The 21,535-nt window shown below is 45.0% G+C and overlaps 1 protein-coding gene across 4 annotated transcripts in view; it reads left to right on the top strand.

The window, feature by feature from the left end:
* The window catches only part of SPTBN1 (spectrin beta, non-erythrocytic 1), a 502,311-nt gene that overhangs the window by 179,998 nt on the left and 300,778 nt on the right, over positions 1-21,535 (top strand). Inside the window, exon 1 of one of the 4 annotated variants that reach the window (XM_069234191.1) lies at positions 3,328-3,799. The exons of the other annotated variants lie outside the window; for them this stretch is intronic. Within the exon in view, the coding sequence (XP_069090292.1) occupies positions 3,691-3,799 (109 nt within the window). The 5' untranslated portion in view covers positions 3,328-3,690. Of the gene's footprint in view, positions 1-3,327; positions 3,800-21,535 lie in introns of those variants that run through there. 4 annotated transcript variants of the gene reach the window in all.

Below are 21,535 nucleotides of genomic sequence, written 5' to 3'. Positions count from 1 at the left end.
TGGTCCACAAACGGCCAAAAAACATCCCAACACTGACCTGAAAGAGCTCACTCAAAATTCAATAAGTCCACACTGAAACATTTTAACAAGAAGGGGTTACTACTTACCTGTGAAGTCCTGCTGCTGTCTTGGGTGGCGAGATGAGCAGGCTGGTGGGGGACGAGGAGGGCAGGCAGTCCCGATGCGAGGGAGAAATCTGCTCCTTCTGGCTTTCTGCTAGCAGGCTCCAGATCACAAGAAAGAGGGCAGGTTTACTGGTGGCCGTGAGGGGGGCTGGCAGGTGGCAAAATATAGGAAACAAGCAGGCTAGCAGGCAACAAGGAGAGCAGGCTGATGCGATCCACTAGAGCCCCCTGCTGCTTTTGCACTTCTTTTGGTGGCCAGAGTGGGGGGGGGGGGGGGGTGGGTGGGAGGGGGCAGGCTGGTGGTGTCCAGGGAGCAGCAGTGACATCCTTAATATAGATGGCCTGGCAGGAAGCTCGGGGAAAGGCTCCTTAAGAGTCAGTTGTGATTGTGCAACAGCTGACTTTTAAAGAACCTTTGCTTCCCACCAGAGGTTGGCGTGTTACATCACTAGAGGCTTTCTGCAAATGCAAAAAGAGGGCTGCTGAGGCATGCTCTGTGATGTTATTGCACATGCTCCAGGGGGCGTCTTTTGTATTCACAGAAAGCCTTGACCGGTGCACAGCAGCTGTGTTGTGCTTGCTAAAGGAGGCAACTATAAAGTCTGCGGGTTGCCAAGCAACATCTGATGGGCCGCTGGCGGTCCGCAGGCCGTACTTTGAGTACCACGGATCTGAAATACCGAGGGACTAATATTTTAGATGAATGTGAATTGCACCCACTTTTCAGGAAAAGGACTTTGATTTATTTAAATATGTTGTAAGGTCAGCCACATAAAGACTAAGAAGAATTTGGGCCAACTCTCAGCCGTGACATAAGCCATTATGAATTTCCATTCTTTAGTTATTCTACCAGGTCAAGCCATCTCCACCCGGGCGCAGTTTGAGGTATGCAGCCCCTGAATCTCAAACTGCAGAACCCTTGGGATATTCCAAGTATGCAGTTTGTCTCCCCCTTTCCACAGTATCAAAGGCTGTATGGAAGCCCACTAAACAACTGCACGATCTTTGATTTATTTCTATAGATTTTTTTAATTGTAGTTCACAAGCCAAAACTATAATCCATTGTAGAGTGTCGGACCCGAAAACCACTTAGTTCAATAGGCAAAAATGTATTATCTAAGACCCAATCTTTGAGTCTTTTGAGCAATATTTTGGTGTATATTTTGCTAATGTGTCGAAGACTGAATAACCTATAATTTAAACCTGGTTATTGAATTCATGATCTCAGGAGCATCTGGATCAGCATTATAGGCATATCTCTGGTCATTTACTGGGGACGGGCCATAAAGTTTGTTCTCATGTGACACCCAATCCTCTTCCGATATCATGTAAGACGGGGAAACTGCAAGTGAATCGACTGTCATTCACTAACCCTCTAAAGTTTTTTTCTGATCCCCTGCCTGGATAACTTCCAACATTTTGGTCCATTATTGATCATAAAAGCTTGCTTTCTTACTTTTAACAAGGTATTATATTGCTTATTCACCCCCTAGTTTTAATATCCAACCCCTTTGGTGGATATGTCCAATAGAAAGATTGAAATTTCCTTAACTCTTTTTTTACGCTTTTACACTGTACGTCAAAAGATCCTCCAGTGTGTTTACTTACAGAATTATTGCTAACATTACCCACCAGAAACATATGGAGACATGTGAACACACGATCCATTAGGGATGCAAACCAATCTAATTTATTAGAAAAAGCATTGAAATTAACTCCAGGTTTAGACGAAATTTGAAACTGTAAGCACTTGTAATAGCTTTGGGCCCCGTGGGTGGGTGCCTAATCTGTGGGGAAAATCCGTATGTAAAGGTATTACTTTTTCAGTTAAAATTGCTTCCTTTAATTTAAGGGCCCTGTGTAAAACCCATTGGTCACTCCCTTCATGATGCAAAATCTTAAAATCGTTCAACAACTTAAATTTGTCACAAGGGCCGAAAATATAATCAATTGGGTGGGAGAGAAAGACTCGCCTAAAAATTGCACTAGCTGGGTTGTTGAAATCTGAAAGACCATTCAAACATATTAGTCTGCTCCTTCCCATCCAATCACAAATAGTACGAAAATCTACCACTTGAAATGGCTGTCTAACATTTTGAATAATAAATTAAACTTAAAACCAAAAAGCCCAAAAGGGGCACAAGAGCCTCCCAATGCTTGTGCATGCCTTATGTTGCAAGATATGCCCGCGCACTGGCAGCCATCTTGGTATTGTTTTGTTTAAGAAAACCTGTTACAAGATGGCTGATGTTGCATCACAATGCATACATCTTGACACACTAGTTTCCATTTTTATTTATTTATTTTTTAATTAAACAAGCGTTTGCAAAGGCAGTAGCTTGGCACTTGCACTAAAAAAGCAGGACCTGTTGGCTTTGCCAATGCTTTTTTCTTGAATGTGATATTATTGTTTCCTATAGACGGAGTGTTTGTGGTCCTGATAGCTGTTTAGAGAGGATTCCTCATAGGTAACCATGAACCATTGTCCGTTAATACCATTGATGCCTGATGTCAGTGACATGATATAAAGAAAATTTAAAAAACTTGGCACACCATAATTGGACCAAAGTATAAGTTACCCTTTCTATATTTTTTACTTCGTAGGCTGTGTTTTTACAATGTTTTGCTTTCAAGTTCCGTTAAATAGAAATCTGTAATTAACAGAAATAGCCATTCTTGTGAATGAGTATTTTGAAAGCCACAGCAGTGTGCTTTCTATACGAATATCCATAACGATTTAATAATTTCCATGGGGTTCATGTGGCTCCAATAAAGCCTTCCAAAATGAAGCGAGACCCGCTGTCCAACGTTCTCTTCTCAAACCTAACCCCATCTGAAAGGTATCTGAAGCAAAAACGTTCCCGTTCCCCTCTGATGGTAATCTGAGACTTTTCCGTTACATGAGGCTTTTAACAAAAGGTTGTAATTCCACCACTTTAGTCCCGGGGCGTACTATTTGACAGTGTGCACACTGGTGCGTGTAAGGGCTCAGAAAGCGCGCGGTACTCTCCATCACAGTACTTCGCGCGAGGCTGGGCTCGCGAAACGTGTGCTTGCAGCCGCCGGTCCTGGGCCCCGCTTTCTTTTTGTCACCTCCCCCCCCCGCTAGTACTTCAGCTTGGTACGTTCCGAGTTCCCTCTACAATGCCTTATGCTAATCGAGTGACATCAGCACTAAATACACAGTGAGTGGCTGCTGACTGAATTACACCCCGGCAGGAAGGGCTGGGGAGGTGTGCGCGGGGAGCTCTGAAGAGCGAGCACGAGTCCAAGGCAGGCGCACACCTCTCAGCAGCATGCTCTAGACCCTTGTCTTATATATATGTACATATTATTTATTTTTGTATTGCCGCGCCCCTCCCCCAGCCTGGACTGTGAAGAGCATGCTGCTGCAGCATTGATTGATTTGCACAAAGCTCGCCTCCCCGTGTCACATTTTGAGCTGCGAGCTGTGTTTGCAGAAGGCTGAGGAGACTCCCCGGAGAAAAAAGCGCCGGGAAGCCGGTGGCCGCGCGTCGGGAACAGCTTGTGTTCGTGCATGCCACCTTCGCGACATCGGTCTTAAATGGAATTGCAGCGGGCGACCAGCATGCCGGGGCCCATGTCCCCAGCGTACACCGCCCAGGTGCCCTACAACTACAACCAGCTGGAGGGGCGCTTCAAGCAGCTGCAAGGTGAGTTCCTCGCCTGCGCTTTGTTGTCGGCGTTGCTATGGCACAGGGGGAGCCTCCGCTCCGTGTTTATTCTTTTGCAGCGCATTCTATGGATTGGAATTAATCGCCTTTATTGTGTGGTGATTTTGTGATCGCATTTCTGTTGCAGGCAGGTGAAACTGTGTGGAGAATTGCATTGCGTGTGAAGATAGACTATGCTGCTTACCCATATGCATGTAGCGTGTGTGCACATACATAATACTGTACTGAAGACCTACATATGTTAAGGAATGCGTACAGAGCGAGCGTGTACCACTACCCCAGCTGGACCTCCACAAACGCCGGCGTGCCAGAACAGCGGCCTCGATGTGTCAGAGCGGTGTTGTTATGGGAGTGGTCTCCTTTTATTCCAAATCCCATGTTAAATTTGACATTCGTGAAGTGTTAGCGATGTGCTACATCAGCACCATTACGCCAGGGCCCCTTCCCCAGGTGTGTCTGTAAAGGGGGCAGAGGCGATGTGGATGCTGACCTTAGTTCCAGGAGACAACTATGCAGCCTGCTTAGACATTTTACAGCATACTGTCCCCCAAATAAAAACTCCAAAATAAATGACATTTGTCTGCCCACTGTGCAAGGCGAAGTGGTTGAGTTTTAGGGACATTTAAACACATTCAAAGAAGCTGGACAAATAAGGTTTACAAGGCCATCTACAACCTGCATCTTCTCTGACAAATGCCATTCAGCAGCAGCTGTGTGTACCCCGTTTTAAAATGACAGTGCGTTTGCGCAACAGAGCGGGAAGGGCCTTGTGCAATGATGTTTGTATTTGGCGGTTATTGTAATTTCTAGTCTACGTGCGTGCTTATCATTTTTGTTGCATGCACCATCACCACAAATGCGATTCCACCCCGAGAGCAGAGCAAGGAACATTGTCGAGTGTGTTCCGTCTCTGTTTATTTTGTATGCACTTCCTACTTATCCCGTCCAATGAAAGCAAGCTGGCCCTTCAGTACATACCGTATATTTACACCACATCGTTTCTGTGAAAATGGCCCTGCACTCATTGTGTAGAGGGATATCTTCAAAGGGTCGCGACGGGCGAACAGGATATCGTTTTTACGTTAGCTGTGTCTTCTGGCGCACATAGATTGACAACAAATGTAATCGCCTTTGAATTTGAAAGGCAGAGTCGATCAGTCGAGCGTGTTGCCTCCCCCTGCACTCCTTAGCCTGGCAGCGCGCAGACGGACACGAACAAGGCAGGTTTTGTTTGGAAAAATGTTGCCTCCTCGGGAATTTTGTGTGGTGCTGTTGACATCGGATGAAAGCGAGGGTCCGGCCAGGCAGAGAGCATTGGGGAGCCCCTCTATACTCAGTGTTTAGCAGACATGCGGGCTTTGCTTTAGATCTATATGTTCCCTGGAAGTTATATGTGCCCGTTTGTAGAAACACATCGCAGGGTGGGGGCTCAGATCTCGGCTGCAGACTCGGGCTGGGGGATAATGAAAAGCAGAGGGGCGTTGTGGGGAGTAACCGCGCAGTCACCCATTCATAACAAAAGGCCGCCTGTGCTCCTCGCAGGGGACTCGGGCTGTTTGCGAGGAGCGCTGACGGGGATGGTGTACGGGGTGGGGCGAGGCGACAGGAAATGTCTTCTCTTTAGTCCTTCGCCCCCTGCGGCTATGGTAATCTGTATGTTAACATCTAGGACTTGGTACCTCACCAATGCATTTCTTTAACCGCCTTACCAGAGTCTTACTGGAAAACATAGACCAGTTGTTTTTTAGATTGTTGGGTTGGGGAAAGCAAGGGGGCGGGGTGGCAGACCCGTAAATTAAGATGGGCTAATTTGGATGTCGACATTTTGTGGCTTCTGTGGTCTGTACCTCAGTGACCTGTCCTGAACTTTCTTTGCCGTTTGACAGCGGTGCGCATTACATTTTGTGGCCTGCATTGTTGTCTCTTGTGGCGATTGTGTTCCACTTTTAGTATTTTCATAGTTCTCTTCTCCAAATTGTCTACGCGCGGGCATATTTTAAACTACCAGCTGAGCACGGTGGCCATTTTTTTATTTTTATTATCCCAGTTTAACCCAGCACAGACGCCCGAAAAACAAAATAGAAGAAGATATACTTGTTTCACAGCTCGGGTGAGAGTGGGCGGGGTTAACACGAGGTCCTGCCAGCGCACAGATTGCTCCCTATGTCCACACACATCGCCTATAGATGGACAGTCCAGGGGTCAAGTACCAGATGGAGGTTGTGCCTCTCCACCCTTCGTGTTCGGGCTTTAGGCCTAGTGCGTATAATTGGTTCCCGCCTCCCTTCTACTCCATTAGAGGAGTACAATCTGGTGGGCGTCACTGGTGATGCCCTGTAGTTGACGGCAGTTGGCAATTGGCAGCTCCAGAGAGTTTCAGATTCATTGATTGACCATAAGAGTGCCAGGCTTTACTAGACTACAGAAAAAATCTCACTTACCAAGGTCCTCGCCAGGATTTTTTGAGGGACCCACCTTTTCAAGCTGTAATGACAAATACTACGTTTTTCAAGGTAATCGCAGCAAATTGTATTCAGGTATGCATAATTTGTATTGCAGGAAGCTAGCAGAAAGGCAGGGGAGCGCTGTAAAGGGTCAAAGGCAAGAATACTTGATTCTCAGATATGGGCCACACCCTGTTGCTCTGATCCACGGCTGTGACTGATGTGCTTGAGTGGAGTTCTTTTGATCACAGTCTCTATTTTGCTTCTGCCCCATCTCTTGAATGGTTGAAGCAGGAGACACGAGTAGGTGGAAAAGCAAAACAAGCATTTGCAATGCAACGGGTCTCAAAATTGCTCGCGTTCTAGTTAGTAAGTAGCGTTGTAAACTCATAGCCGGACTTTTCTTCCCACATAAATTGAAACTGAAAATACAGTTTCACATAGGCAAGCCGACTGAAAGCGCCGCAGCATCGGCGTGAAGGAGCACACAAAAGGAAAAAGAAGTTCGCTTGCAGCCAAACGGATCAGCAAAAGTGCAATTAGCCATGTAACAAGGGCAATGTCCACGGCGGTAAATAAACTGCCCTGAGGGACAAACGTAAAGAATTACCAATGAAAATAGGGGATTTTTGAAGGGTAAGCCCACAAACGAGCGATAGTGATGCGCGTACGGTAGGCGTGGTTAAAAGCCCAGATGGATATCAACACATTGGAAAAGCAGTGCTTGCGCGCTGAAATGCTCAACCTAAACACAAGGTAACACTGAAACCTAGCCCCACGCCAGACTCATGTATTCCTCCAAAGTACACATTTTTCTGTATGACTAAAGCCTGTGAACACTCCTGAAGGAGGTTGACTTTCCATAGTTGTTGGTGTGCAGTATTTTTTTGTCAATAAAGCCACCAGTAAAAATACTTTGTAAGGCATGTTGGGAGGAACAATACTGGTTGTGCAACAAAAAAGTATTCTTGCAGAAGCCAGCATACATTACATGATGCATTTTTCATGTTTGCCTCTTTGTTTTCTGTCTCAAGTATATGGAGTGAACCAAAATACTGAAGGTACAAGACATGGGATGTTTATTTTTAGGGGAAAAAAAAAAAATCTTCGAATGCTCAAGATTGCATGTTTTTTCTCAGCTCTATTTCTCTTTCTCGGCGTCTAGGACGCTTATTACTACCATATGTTCAGCATATTAAGTAATAATAATAAAAAGCTTTGCAACTCTTGCTATTGAAACTCTCACAGGAACTGCTAATTAAAAACTGTTGCAGTGTCTTGGATGCAGGAACAGCAGGAAAAGGATACTGCACCTTTGTACTCCGGACTCTCACTTTTTGAACATCTGGATGGTGTTATTAAACCCAGCGCGATCTCTGCTTTAGAAAACAGTGACAGTGGGCTGGCGGGTCTTTGTGGCAAGTGGTGAGGGATATCAATCTGTGTCCTGCCAAGAAACCTCTCGTTGGGCCTCAAACGAGGCTTTTAGGGGGAGGCTGAGGCGATGAAAGAGTGAGAATGTAGGGCAAACATTTATGTCTTCATTGGCAATGGGACGCCTCACATACTGGACGTGTTAGTTCATCACCCCCCATGATAACCATTTGACTTGAACTCTACTCGAGAGCAGGGCACTCAGTGTGTTCTCTTCCCCCCCCTGTTGTATGGAGAGCGCATGTGAGCGGGGAGATGCCTGAAATGAAAAGCGGTTCCTTAAGACATTGGTAATAACCGATCAGGTGCTGTGAACCACTTTCTTTGCCCCATTAGTAAAGGTTGTGAACCTCATGATTAAACATTTATCTCAGAGGGTACTTATTTAAATGTCCCATTGGAGCAGAGCCTGATTCAGCCACGGGTCACAAGGGTTCAAGTAGCATCAGTATAGAAGTTTACATTGACTTACGAATGTGACAGCAGAAGACCAGCCAGTCCATTGGGCCTTCCCTACCTTTACCCTTACTTTCCAGCCTAACTATAACTGTCCCTTCCATGCTCTTTAAGGATTTTTAGGTAAAGTGCTCCGCACACATCGTGAGAGCCTCTAAATCTTGACAAGTCCTTGCCCTCTGCAGTATAAGCCTCATGTATGTCAGGGTGACGTTAGAGCTGTAGGACAAGACTACTACCTGGAAGGGTTGACTGGCTAACTAAGCATCCCCACTTCTTCTCCGTTACTTGCTGTCAGAGTTCAGGACCACCACACTGAAAAGTGGCGCAGTAGCAGCCCCCCTCCCTGGACTTCCATACTTACTTTGATTTACTTCTGTGCAGGCAGTGGTGTTTGGGAGGCAGAGCATGTCCTATGGGATATGAAAATTAACTTACCGTGTTTTGATCTGCTCCTGATTGTTCCTTTATCTCATTGAGGCCCTCACCTTATAACAAGATACACTTTTCATTCATTGATTATTTTCCAGTTACGCCCATTCGCGTTCCTGATGGCACCGGTTGTTCAATTATTCAAAATTGTTAGTGGATGCCTAAACCAGAAGTGCATTCTAGTCTCTGAAAATTAGACTTCATGGAAAGTAAAGCTTGGTAACCTGTTTAGTGGCTTGTTTTGTGAGAATGTATCATTACATGGCCTCCGACACACGCAAAGGTCTAAAAACTAGGGGGCATGCTACAGAGACTGTGCTACTTAAACACAGTCTCTGCTCGTGGCAAGCAGAAGGGGCGGGGTGGCGCAGGGGATAAATAAATTAAAAAATAAATAAACACCTCCTCTGTTGCCTGCGCTGCTCCTCTGTCCCTCGTTGCTGCAGGCACAGGCTCCCAGCCTACCCTGCGGCCAATCCTGATGCTGCTCAATGCAGCGTCCAGATTGGCTGGGAGCGCCCAGCATGGCGCTCCCAGGCAGACTGGGAGCCTGTGCAGGCTCTCTCCAGCCCGGCAGCTGTGTTGCTGGGCTGGTGAGAGCCTACTGCGCATGTGTGCTTGGCCGGCCCAAGACAGCTGGCCAGACACACATGCACTCTGAGGGGGAGTGCTGTGCACCCCACCTCACTGCTCGTCACCTCGTGGCCCCGGCCCGTTTACCAAAAACCGATAATAAACACAGTTACTGGCAGAGGAGTGGGGGTGATGCTCCTCCGCCCTAATGGAGGAGCTGACCCTGCTTAAACATCTAACTTCCTAAACAAATCAGCTGATTAGAACCTTTTGGACCTTTACCCAGACAGCTGAACTGCTACCTGATACCAAAGTCTCTGGTAACAGTGAACAGTATCAAGAGGCTGTTAGTTGGGATGCGCACTATAATCAGTCCTCCTTTAGCCCCCATGTCTAACACCGGTGAGGGATGTGTTCCATCACCCACCTGGGGCACAGATTGTTCACAAGTGCTGCAAATACTACTAGCGTGCTAGAGCCACAACTGTGACACCATGCAACTTTGAGATAAAATGCTGCTGCAGTTCCCTTTTACTTATCATTGCGTCCTTGTGCACATGTAGGTGCCTCGGCGAGCAGTATCCCTGAGAGATATCTCTATCCGAAAGGAAAGATGTTGTGATACCAGAAATAATTCTTATCCTAAAATCCTTTAGACAAGACTGCGTTGTACAGTGAGCAGTTTCAATTACAATTCACAAAATGTTTTATTTATTTATTTTTTTATTTACAATTTTCTTTACTCAAAGGTGCTAAAATGGAGCAATTGCGTAACCGTATTTTTAGATCATTCCACGAGACTGGACTTCAAAAAGCACCTCCTCCAATTATTCTCAGCCATGCCTTATTTATTATTTTGTATTTAATATTTGGCCAGTGAGAAATGGATAGTATTTGGTCTGACTTGTGACATTGATTCCGACTTGAGGTCATGCTGATGGGAGAGTACTTTCTGAAACAAAGGCTCTTGTACGGTAGTCGCCGGAGTCATGCCTGCCTGTGATGAGTGCATCCATTGTGAGGAATGTCTACTGTAGCCAAACTAATATTAACCAGTCTTCATGGAGCTGCTGAATGCCCCTCTGTTTCTCTTGGAGACAAGCGAAGTTGAACTAAAGAGTCTTTCAGTTTTTCGACGAGACTGCACTTTTTCAAGATCAAATATAGCCACAATGGCCAAGTGGCGGCTCTGCTAGATTTTCAAGGTCCATTGAAAGGTCTGGCCTTATTATGTTCTTTTTTTGTTTCGTAAAGCAATACATCTGCAAAATTGGATCATTTGATGGCTGTCGCCTAGCATAAGCGGGCCGTGCAGAGGATAGTCTACTCTATACAGGTTTCCATTGTAGATGTTGTCATCCAGTAGCACATAAACGTTACTTGATTGCTCAAAGGGTTTCTGCACTGCAGGTACTAAAATGCACGGTGGATTATGCATAGCATAAAAGATGATGATTCAAACCAAAATGTGCGAGTGGCTTACGCATTTCATTTCAAACAAAAAGGCTCTTCTCTGCAGGCTTGTGAGTGGGTAGTGCTCATAATCAAATTGAACTATAACTGATTGGCAGATTATAGTTTTTGAATAGTCTGCACGACTCATGTGCAGTTTTAACACACACAAGATTGAGCCTACATTGTGCTGTGATTAGGATGGGTAGTCTGTGCATAAAACTGGCCAATATTTGTACCCGCTACACACAGCCAGTAATTGTATAACGGTGCTGTTCACTAGTTTGTGTTTGCATGGTCCTGTGAAAGGGGAGGTGTGAATCTTCAATTTTTGTGTATCACATAAAACTTGTCCATCCTTTCTGAAGACAAATTGGGACAGAAGGAGGTAAAGTTATTTGCATTTGGTCACGCACTTTCGGTCAAATAGGGAAGCTAAAATAGATTTCAGTTCTCATATGCCACACCTTGCCCCTCTGAACACTAGTACTAGGATCACCCTGTCGCGAAAAAAGGCCACGGCGATTACAAGTGTAGTTGGAAACAAGGAGTATGTTCAAAAACTTTTTTTGTTCTTTGTGCTATTAGCTGCATATCGTGTGTCGGTTTCAAGTCCTGTTCTTGGGATTTGTCCAGTTCATGTTCTTGTGTTTTGTAACTGCTTTTCTCTACTCTGGGACGTATTCTTTGTTACAGCCAGGCATTTCTTGCACTTATCGGTAGATGACTTTGGTTGAGTTTTGAGAGAACAGCCAGATAAGCTGGGTTGTAATAGAATGCCTGGGAAACATAGACTGGGGAGATACTGAAGGATATGACCAGACCAGCACTACTGGTATTATGTAGTGCAGGACTGCAGTATTTGAAGCATTAATTCTGACCTCATTTTCTTGTAATTGGACTACTGTCATATTACTATTGCACCTTGAAAAAGGCCCAGGCCTGCTCGCAATCAGGGGGCGAAACACGTGTTGACTGCACTTTGGCTTGTTATTGTTCCTTGGACCATTGGAGCATAATTAAAGAAAATTAAATGGATATATCTTGAAAGGACTCATGACTTTTTGCTTCAGTAACCTATTGACATTAATGATTTATTATTATATATTAGTACCCGCTTTGTCCTTCACCCCAATTCATAGGTTCCATTATGTGTTTGATGTTAAGGGTTCTTACCACTTTTGGCACAGCTGCCTTTAAACATTGGAATTGTTACACTTAAGGTTGTACTTAATGGTATTGGTACCTGCAAAGACACTTTTTAGTACTGTCAATAACTTATTAGTGGGTCTCACTGAACCTGGCCGTGGTCACTTGAGCCTTGTTATGATGTAAGTATCCTAGCATCATCATGTCAGTCATGTTGTATTAGATAAGGACATATCATTCCATTTAAAGGGAGCATGAGATGTTCAAAGCACAATAAAAAAGCTTTTCGATAGGAGTTATTTTAGGGAAATGGAAGTGACTCTGCACTTGTGCAAGGAACCACCCTGCCCTTGAAACCAGCCTCACCCTGATCAGTGAATTGACCAAATCACTGAGAAATCGGAGCTGCCATACCCTGCACTGAGGGGGAGGGGAGTCATCAAATTGGATAGATATGAAGATGTAGATTAATAATTTGAGGTGCCTAACTGACAGGAAGTGCTACATCCATTGAACAATTTGAACATTATGTGGAGGCAAGACACGCAGTCTTTACATGTCACATATTCACGCTAATACAATGCCAAGGTTTGCATAGATTGGTCACACCTCCTTGTGTCAGTCTGACTTACGTGAGAGATTCCTCATCTTGTGCCATGCTAGTCACACTCATGATTCACCAAATAGACTTGTACAATTTGGGCCAGATTTCCCCACAGGTAGAGTGACTTCTTGTATGCCCTGTGACAAGACGGATGCAGTCGCTCCTATCCCCACAGTGAAAAGTTCCATATCTAGGTATCATCAGTGTTTGTGGCTCAATGGTCCATGGAATGGTTGACATGTCTTGAGAGTCTGTGTCACAGTGAAATCAGAAGGGCTTGGTTGTAGGCTCAGCCACCTCGGGCAGCCATACTCTTAGAATATGAGTAAATGAGCCCAAATATCTCAGTACTTTATGTTTACGTAGTAGCATGCATGTTCCAGAGACAGACTGCTTTAGGTGGTTGCATCCTCCGAGTCCTGTGTTACTTCACAATAACTTGGAGTTAACATAGGGTACCACTGCATAATTTCCGTGGCTTATGGATTTACAGAGCAGGTACGGATTGCCCAGCTTGTTACCTAACCTGCTCAGTTTAAAGTGCTGAGTAGCCCTGGGGAAATCTTGACCTGCAAGTATTTGTAGCAGTGCACTCTACCTGCACTCAACCAATAAGTTTCAACAATGATAAAAGAATTGAACTCCCTTGCAGGACTTTCTTAATCTCTGCAGGGCTTACAAATGCTCACTGGTCATGCTTCATGCGTGCACAGGCAGGCCAGAGCTTAAATAATATGTATGGGCCCAGAAACTCTAAAGAGTCAGATGATAGGGAGTGCATCTGAGCAACTTCGCCCATCCTAGAATGATGAAGCACCACAGTTCTACTTCTGTAGGTACGATAGAAAACCATACAAGACTGTGCAACTCCTAGCTGTCCCTATGCATTGTTGGCCGCCGTAATAAGAGGCTTGGCCATATACCTTCAGTAGATGCCAGAAAGCTCTGTACCTAGCCTGAGTAGTACTTCTGCCTTTCTAATTTTGTGTGTGTTCCAACCCCCATGGCACTTTCCCATCAGGAAGAAGACCATGCTTGAGCAATGATCCATTCCGTCCCACGTGCAGCCAGAAATTGCTGCCAACCAGAAAAACCGCATTGACTGCCTTGTTGGGGACTTTCGTGGCAATACAACCGAGACCCACAGCTTTGCAGATATTATGTTGTTCGATATTCTTTCTGCCGTCTACTGACTTGAAGTGTACAATCGAGTGCTCATACAGATACATATTAAACCACTGTACTGGGATGCCTCATGCTTGTGACATGTTGTGATTTATAAAAGGGCGTGCCATGGAGGAATTAAGGAGTCTGGTGGAGCCTAGTTTTGAGCTGAGCTAAGGTTTAACACCCTTGCATAGAATTCTCTATTGCCCTGGCAAATTCCATCTGAGGGCTCTCACCAGCATCACGCGTTTCCAGGTGGAGCTGACAATATCTCCGTCGTGGTTACATTTGTTCCCACAGCATAACCTCTCATTCCCTTCTCATCCTTGACCCTCCCTTAATGGTCCCAGTGCAGCCAGTGTGTGTGGTGCCGCTGGGAGCACAAGGATCGCTGGGCTGGCAACCAGCGCCTATCATCGTACTCTCATTGGACCCGGCGCACAATCTTTTTTTGCACCCAAACACCTCCCCACCATCTCCTTCTCCGCGAATGCCCTCACTACCACCCTCAAACAGTGCCCCTCGTATCTCCATAGCCCCTCTATGACATACATTTCATTTTTTTATAGCGCTGCTCATTATTCACTCAAACTCAATTCTGTGATCTGCATGGTGTATTTTATTTGCAGCAGGCACATTAACCCTCTGCGCTACTTGACGAAGAGACAAACCTGCCACTAGACCAGAACTGCGATCACTTCAGCAGGAACATTAGTTCGCAGTCGTTGTCTGAAAACTGCTAGACATGCAAGGAACTCTGAAGCACGTGCTTTAAATCCGAGTTATTTTAAACACAGCTTCCCCTCCCCCAGGTAAGTGCCAGGTGCGGCCTCACTCGTCCTGCCGCCCTAAAGCCGGCCCGCTGGCATCAGCGCTGTCTTTAGGAAGGATGCCAGCATTCGGAAAAAATAGAAATTGGGGAAAAAAAATGCTTTATTAAAAATCAAGTGCCCGGGTGTCAGTAAACCTTGCCATTCACCAGGAAATTAGAACTAGTGCTGTACATGATACCGGGGACGTGGCCTTTTTGGTGCTCGGTTCATGAAGATTTGCCCTTTTTTTGTTGGGGAAAAAAGCTGTTGCGCTTATATTTAAGAGTAAAAGAAAATAATTAAAAAGGGGGACAGGTGTGCTAAATATTTGAGGTGATCTTTCTCTGTGCGGTTACCCTTCTTAAAGGGATTATTTAGTTTCTTTTAATCCTAGCCAGCGTTACGTTACGTCACTTACAGGATGCTTTTTTACCTCTAGAATGCGTCCCGGAAGTTGGCAGGTTTGAGGAGAAATCTACCGAAGCCCGACAAGTATTTGATGCCCATAAGTAAACCTGCCTTCTGCTAACCCCCACTTTGTTACTGGAAAAAGGCTCGTGTGTGTGCTCGAAATGTCTCGCTGCGTCTGAAAGGCTGCAGGCCGGGCTGACATTTCCTTCTGCAGTGTAAAAAGTATATGTTTAGAGTTAAATGATTTCTCAAACCTACTTTATAAACCGCACATGAGAAAGTTTCCTGGACACCTTCTTTAGTTAGGAGGTAGGGCCTCTTTGCCAGCAAGACTGTACTTCGATCACGGTTTTTCTGGAACCTTTACATCTGTGCATCCTCAGTAACTCCCTCAGATGCAGAATGACAGTCCTGTGGGCGGCCCTAACCAAGTTTCCTTTTGTAGAAATGGTCTGGCTTGGAGCACGCACCGAGTGCTTCGCTGTACCCGCAGCCTTGAGCATTTAAACAATGCTCATCCCTGGCGATATCAAAACTGCCCTAGGTTGGGGAAAGCCGCACAAACCGCTAGCGTGTGCTCTTATGACCGGTACTTGATATTGGTGATAATTCACTAATTTAATCAGAGAATATTTTCTTGGGGGTCATTTGGGCTAGCCCCTGATTTGTGATCATTTTGATTGGCAGTGATTGGGCTTCAGCATGTTTAAAGCGCGGGGTTCATCGCTGACTTTCCGTTTTATGTAAAACATATTATAACCTGTTATTACTAGTGTTGTGTTTAACAGGTTCATTTATTTGTAAATCATATTCATTAGTTCTAGAGATTGTAGTGCCTCCGGAAATGACCTAGATGCATGGGTGTGAATTCGAGAAAGAGAAACAAGGACATGGGCTCCTTAGTTTGAGGGCTGCTTTCAGGGGAGATTTTTTGGTAGGGTTCTGTGCCTGACACTTTGTCTTTGGGGGCTACAGACAGACTGCTGGTCATTTCACAATGCCACTGTGGTAGGTCTGTTAAGCCCCATGTGCTGAAAATATCAAGGCGCTTTCTACAGTCTGTAAGGTGGCTTCACTGGGATGTGTTGCTTGTTGAGCACTGCGTTAATTCACTAATATTTTTTGAGCACACATCCCGAGGCGCCTACCGTGTTAAGGTGGATATAACAGAGGTCTGCATCTACCCCTGCATGTCACCCAGGTGATGCAGGCAAGGGATGCGAGCATGAGATGCTCGATCCATAGTGTGCTCTGACCTTTGATTGAATGCGCTCGGTTGCCATGGAAAGGGTGTTCTCTTGCAGAAATAGAGTTCTGGGCTTCCTCACCATTAATTCATATGAGCTGCATCTCCTTTTTGCGGGAAGTAAAATGAATGTGTTGAAAACTATTTACATGGTAATAACTGTGACTCGCCCTTTGGCTGGTGGTGGACTCTGAAAATGTTCACAGAAACTGTCCAGATACCATAGTTGATCTGGTGCAAGCCTTGTCGAAAGGAATCGCTCTATTTGCTCTCTTGTTATTCGATAGGCAGCTTTGGCAGGTAAAAAGGGTGCGCTACAGAATGGCTGTTCTAATCGATTTAATTGCGAGGCACTATCTTGACCTCTGGACACTGCGTAATCGCGTGGCCCTCTGTCTTCTGTGTTAAGTTCTCGTCCACCTGAATGTGCCCCTGACCGAACACCGGTGCATCGTCGAATGCAAAGTGCTCAGCACTGGGCAAAATATTCATAATGTGGCCAGGAAAATATCCACTAATAGTGTAAAGTTGCATTGAGGGGAAACAGCGCTTACAGTTACAAAGGCCAACAACGGAGGTCAGTGGACTTCACTGCGCACACAGGGTTTGGCTGGGACAAAAAATCGGCCCGGGCACCAAAATAAGTGCCCCCTATTAAATAAACCAAATACCTGAACAAATGGCCCTCATTTACAAATCAGGCTAGTCCTGAACTTGTAAAGACATGATGTGTGGGTATTTTGCAAGGTATGTGAGACTGCACATATTTGTGTTTGCTGGAGGCAATGTTTGTGGCAGTATCAGGGAAATCTAAAGTAAAAACAGGCCCACCTGGCCATAAAATCTGCCCGCAAACTGCTAAAAAAGAAAAGCTGGTGCAAACACTGATCTGAGAAGAGTCCATAAGGCACTGCCTGATTCCATTATAGGCCTTTTTGCTTGCCCGGGAAAATTCCCTGGAGTCAATGTACATGTCCACCATTGATTGTGCTGCGGCCAGGGGTGTGCCACTTTGCCAAATTACTGATTGTAGTTCTGTTTTTAACTTCTAGGTTTTATGGAGCGCTGCACAGCACCATACAGTCAACCCAGGGTGCTGCATGTGTGAAGTTAGAGGCAGAAGTCTAACCTTAGTGAGACGTCAATCTGAAGAACAAGAGTTTTCGGAAGTGCAGGGTTGTGGTCTGTCCGCCGGGTCATGTTCAGGACGTCCGTTGACCAAGCCACATTCACTCCATGTGCAGTTTGACAGTTGCACTGACTCCGTTGATGTTGCTTGGTCACATCAGCTGGTACAGCTTGTAGATTTTGTGTGGTTTCAGCAGTTTAGGAACCTAAACCAAAGGCTGTGTGGTGGCACCTGCAGCAGTAGGTCCGCAATGGGTTTAGAAAGCGCTATACAAATACCCACACAATACCTTAATGGTAGCCTGAGCTTTCTGGAAGCTTCTCCTGATATTTTCTATTATTTGATTTCTGTAATAAAACATTTTGGGATTTAAGATGCTTTTGCACCATTTCATATTGTGTAATTTCTGTGGTTCCGTTTCTCAGAAACATTTGGCACACTATAGTCTCTCTTGGACTTTGATTGGCTTGGAGGATTACTTTCATTGCCCTATTCTAGTCTAGTCTATTCTAGTCTTGCTGGTCTATGCCCTTTTCCGACATACGATTGTTCAGTGAGTGGAATCCTTCATCCGCTCCAGGAGTGGATTTGTTTGATCTCTTTTTCGGTGAAGTATTTGTTGTAACTCTCAGTACGTTCTTTTTGTGCAGTCACGGTTTGCTTGTGTCTTCCTGGAGCCAGACATAGCTGGACATCCTTGGATGCTCATCTCAGAAAGGCTGTGAAATTACTTTACCAAGTGTTGTGATTATCTGAGACTCCTATATGGTTTTAATATTTCCAAGGTGAACTGAGATGGTTTTGGCAGTCTCTGGACTTCGCGACAACAGTGTTCTGAATCTTTTATGTATTTTTTAGCCTCAAAATGGCAGTATAAGCCGTTATTTTACGGCACTTGTTGCATCACTTCAAAATAATCCATTGCCACAGAAGCTAATGGTCAAGTGAAAACACTGACGGTAGTAGTAGTGATAATAATGATAGAACCCGGAGGCCACCAAAGAGCCCGCACCCCAACACCTGCCACACGCAGACCGACAAAACTTGTTTGTTGGAAGGAATTTTATTTATATATTTTTCAAATTATTTCATAAAATCACAAACAGTAATAATTCATCAGCAAAAACAATCTTCAAAAACATTTATAAAAAACGTTTATAAAAAATAATTTCAATAAGGTTTATTCATCAACCATAAATCAAAGTGACAGGATCCCTTCCTGTCCTGAACCTCCTTTGGACCACACAGGTGAAAACCGTACCTCACCTTGATTCCTAGGGGGGATGGATCCGCTGACGTCACTGTTCCTTGTCCTCATGCTTGGGGTTCCGCCCCCTCCCCCAAACACCAATCTGATAATAATGAAAAGATGTCCCTTTCACATAGGCAATAGTGGTACGTGTTCTGTGACCTCAGCCTGCTCTTATTTTCCCCCCACACATAGCGTGTTCACGTTTTTATCTATACCAAAAACCTATAGCCCTTCCTTTAAATTCTGCAGGCTCCATCTTGTGTGCCTCGCTGTAATGTGCCAATGCTCGTTAAACCGAGGCCTATCGCTTTGCCATTGCCTGTTGGTTCTGCAGCGACCAGCTGGTTTTAGAGCTGAGGGGCAGTGTTATTCTACCCTCACATCTCTATTTGTGTTGGGAACTTTTGTTACCCCTTTCTCGGCTCCTACATGAAGGTAGTTAAAAAGACAGCATGCCTGTCCTTGGAGAAGCCCCTCTCTCCCGCATCATTGTTCTTTTTTATGGCATTTGCGTGCCCATCTGTTGCCCCTGGATATGAAGGAAGGGTTTTTACATCATCTCTTCCGTGACCTGCGATGGGGGTGCAAGTCTTTAGGGCCTTTACTTGCCGTTTGTATTTGACCTCCCCTGACCTACTGGCCACAGAACTCATGTTTTCAACAGAGGTCCAAGTGGGCGGGATCGTAGGGGCACGACCTGCACATACTTTTTGGATTTATGAAAAACCCTTCCCCTACCTTTGCAAAAAGACAACCTTCCCAGGACATGGAAGCTGGGCAGACAGCTAAACAAGCCTCCCATGGCTGCTTGCCTGAAAGAAATACAAATGTGCACAAACAGTTAATCTGCAAATGTAAAGGGTGAGCCCTACTGGCTTTAATTGATGAAATCACTCCAAGCTTTGTGATGACAAAGATCTACTTTTTTGAGTTGTAGTGCAAAGAGGTAACATCTGAACTGTGAAGTGTGTGTTTTTAAATATAATTGTATTACTAAAGCGCTTACTACCTACCTCTGACAAGGTTTTGAAGGGACAATTATGTAAGAATTATTGCATTACGTACAGTCTGCGTATTGCTAAAATCTATATTTTACGTGCGCCTTTTTATGATAAACTTTTTTCCTCATTTTGAAGCAGTCTGTCTTATATTATGGGTAATGCAAGTTTAAAATAATGACGTACATATTCACAGTGCTTTCTGTCACAGGCTGTATTCTCCTAGCACTGAAAATACACAATTCACTTTTCTCCACTGTATCAACCAATATTTAATTCTGTAACTCTCTGGCTACACACAGACCTCTGCAGTGCATTAATCAATGAAGGTTTCCTAAAGTACTACAGTGAATTTCTGAGTAACAACTTTATTTTATTTTTCATTTAAACTTCACGTTAGTATATATGTAGCTAGCTGCCAGTGAAAGACCAAATAGAGTACAGAATATTTTTTTGCCACATCTTCAACCCTGCCCCCACACTCACTGACCCCATCCCCACTGCATGCAGCATCACAGTTCCCATACATTTTTTTATGCACTTTAACCCCTGATTTTCAAACACTGCAGCCTCCCTCAGACATGCTGGATCCTTCTGGTGAATTAAATGCTGTGCTGTACTCTCCAAATTAATAAGTCACCCAGGCACTTAAAAATTACATCGACTTTCTTAACGCATGATTTCATTGTTTAAATTAATTTCAATTTTTAGGACGAGGTGGGCAGTTTGAGAACCATTTGTTTTTTTCCTCCTCGTTATATTGTTAAAACAGGGTGACGTACCCTCCCTGTATAAAGTCAATGCTAGATTTGTTTCTGACTCTTTGAATGTTTTCAAAACTTCAACTCTGTTGTCTTTTTTTTTTTTTGTGTGTGTTGATTACCATATTGCCTCACCTTTTCTTTCCCGTGGGTTGACACATTTGAAGTTCCTCTTTCTATTTCCGTGGCTGTTATGCATGATAAACTGATATATAATGGTGTACTTAAAGTTAACCTGTCACCTTGCAACCAATTCAGAGTGCATGGTTACAGATGGTATCCTTTCCACAAGGCAAAGTAAAATATCAAATCTGACTTTATCACCCAACATGCTTTACAGCAGAACACTGTACTTCTGGAAGCTGAAGCAAAAAGCAGTGGCGTGAGTGACTGGATACTTAAGTATTAGAACATGTTTAAATGTTGTGGCCTGTGTGGAAATGTTTTCATGGTGTGTGTATGGCAGAAACTGTTGAAAACCGTTTTGCCGCAAACGCAAGACTGTGCATATGTAATTGTTCTGGAAGGTGTGCAGTCAAGAAGACCGGCATACTCCAACCATCTTTAAAGTGGCTAAAAACGCAGAGGGGCAAAGCATATGAATGGGCATTATTCAACCAGCCATAATGGCAAAGCGCTGTCCCAGTCGGGGTGGCGCAGCGCTTAGGACCCGTGGCCTCCGTGGCACGGTCCCTGTGCGCCGGTCTACTGTCTACTGTTGACTGTCCAAGCACTATTGCCCTCTCGCCTCATGAGACTGGAGGGCGGAAGGGAGCTGGGAGTCGGGCTGGGGGCGCTTCACTTCTGGCCGCCGGTGCCGCATCCGTTAAGGGGTATTTAAATACCCCCCAGATCAGGCCTCAGCCTTTTCGTGCGGCGTTGGCAGTTGGGAAGCAGTGATCAGGCGTGAGAGGAGATACTAAATTCACCCAAGGCAACAGAGTGGTCCCCAAGGCAAGGTCCCCTGGATAACACCAAAGGTAGGATCCTGCAGTCCTGAACCAACAGACGGCTGTACACACCAGCTTGGGGGGTTAGGGTGCCCAAATTGCTGGGGTGGGGACAGGGCTCCCGCTCCTGGCCACCCCATTGCACCCCCTTAGCACGAGGACAAAGGAGGGTGAGGTGTTGGGAACTGCCCTCCCATGGATGCAGGTGAGGTACAGTTCACCTGTGTGGTCCAACAGAGTTTGGGAATGCAGGAGGATCCTTGGTTTTGTGGGCATTATCATGATTTTTTGCCGGATTGAAATTTGCTTTGCATTATATGTTTTTAATTATAATTTAAATAATTCTGCACAGTGTTGTTTTAAATTCTAGTGTCATTTGTAAATAAACTCTTCAAATGTAATAGACATTCAGGATTTGTCGGTTTTTGTTTGGCAGGTGTTGGGG

The sequence above is a fragment of the Pleurodeles waltl genome, chromosome 5, assembly GCF_031143425.1.
Source record: "Pleurodeles waltl isolate 20211129_DDA chromosome 5, aPleWal1.hap1.20221129, whole genome shotgun sequence".
Classification (NCBI taxonomy): domain Eukaryota; kingdom Metazoa; phylum Chordata; class Amphibia; order Caudata; family Salamandridae; genus Pleurodeles; species Pleurodeles waltl.
The sequence above is the reverse complement of the archived record's forward strand: the minus strand, read 5'-3'. Positions and strand labels throughout refer to the sequence as shown.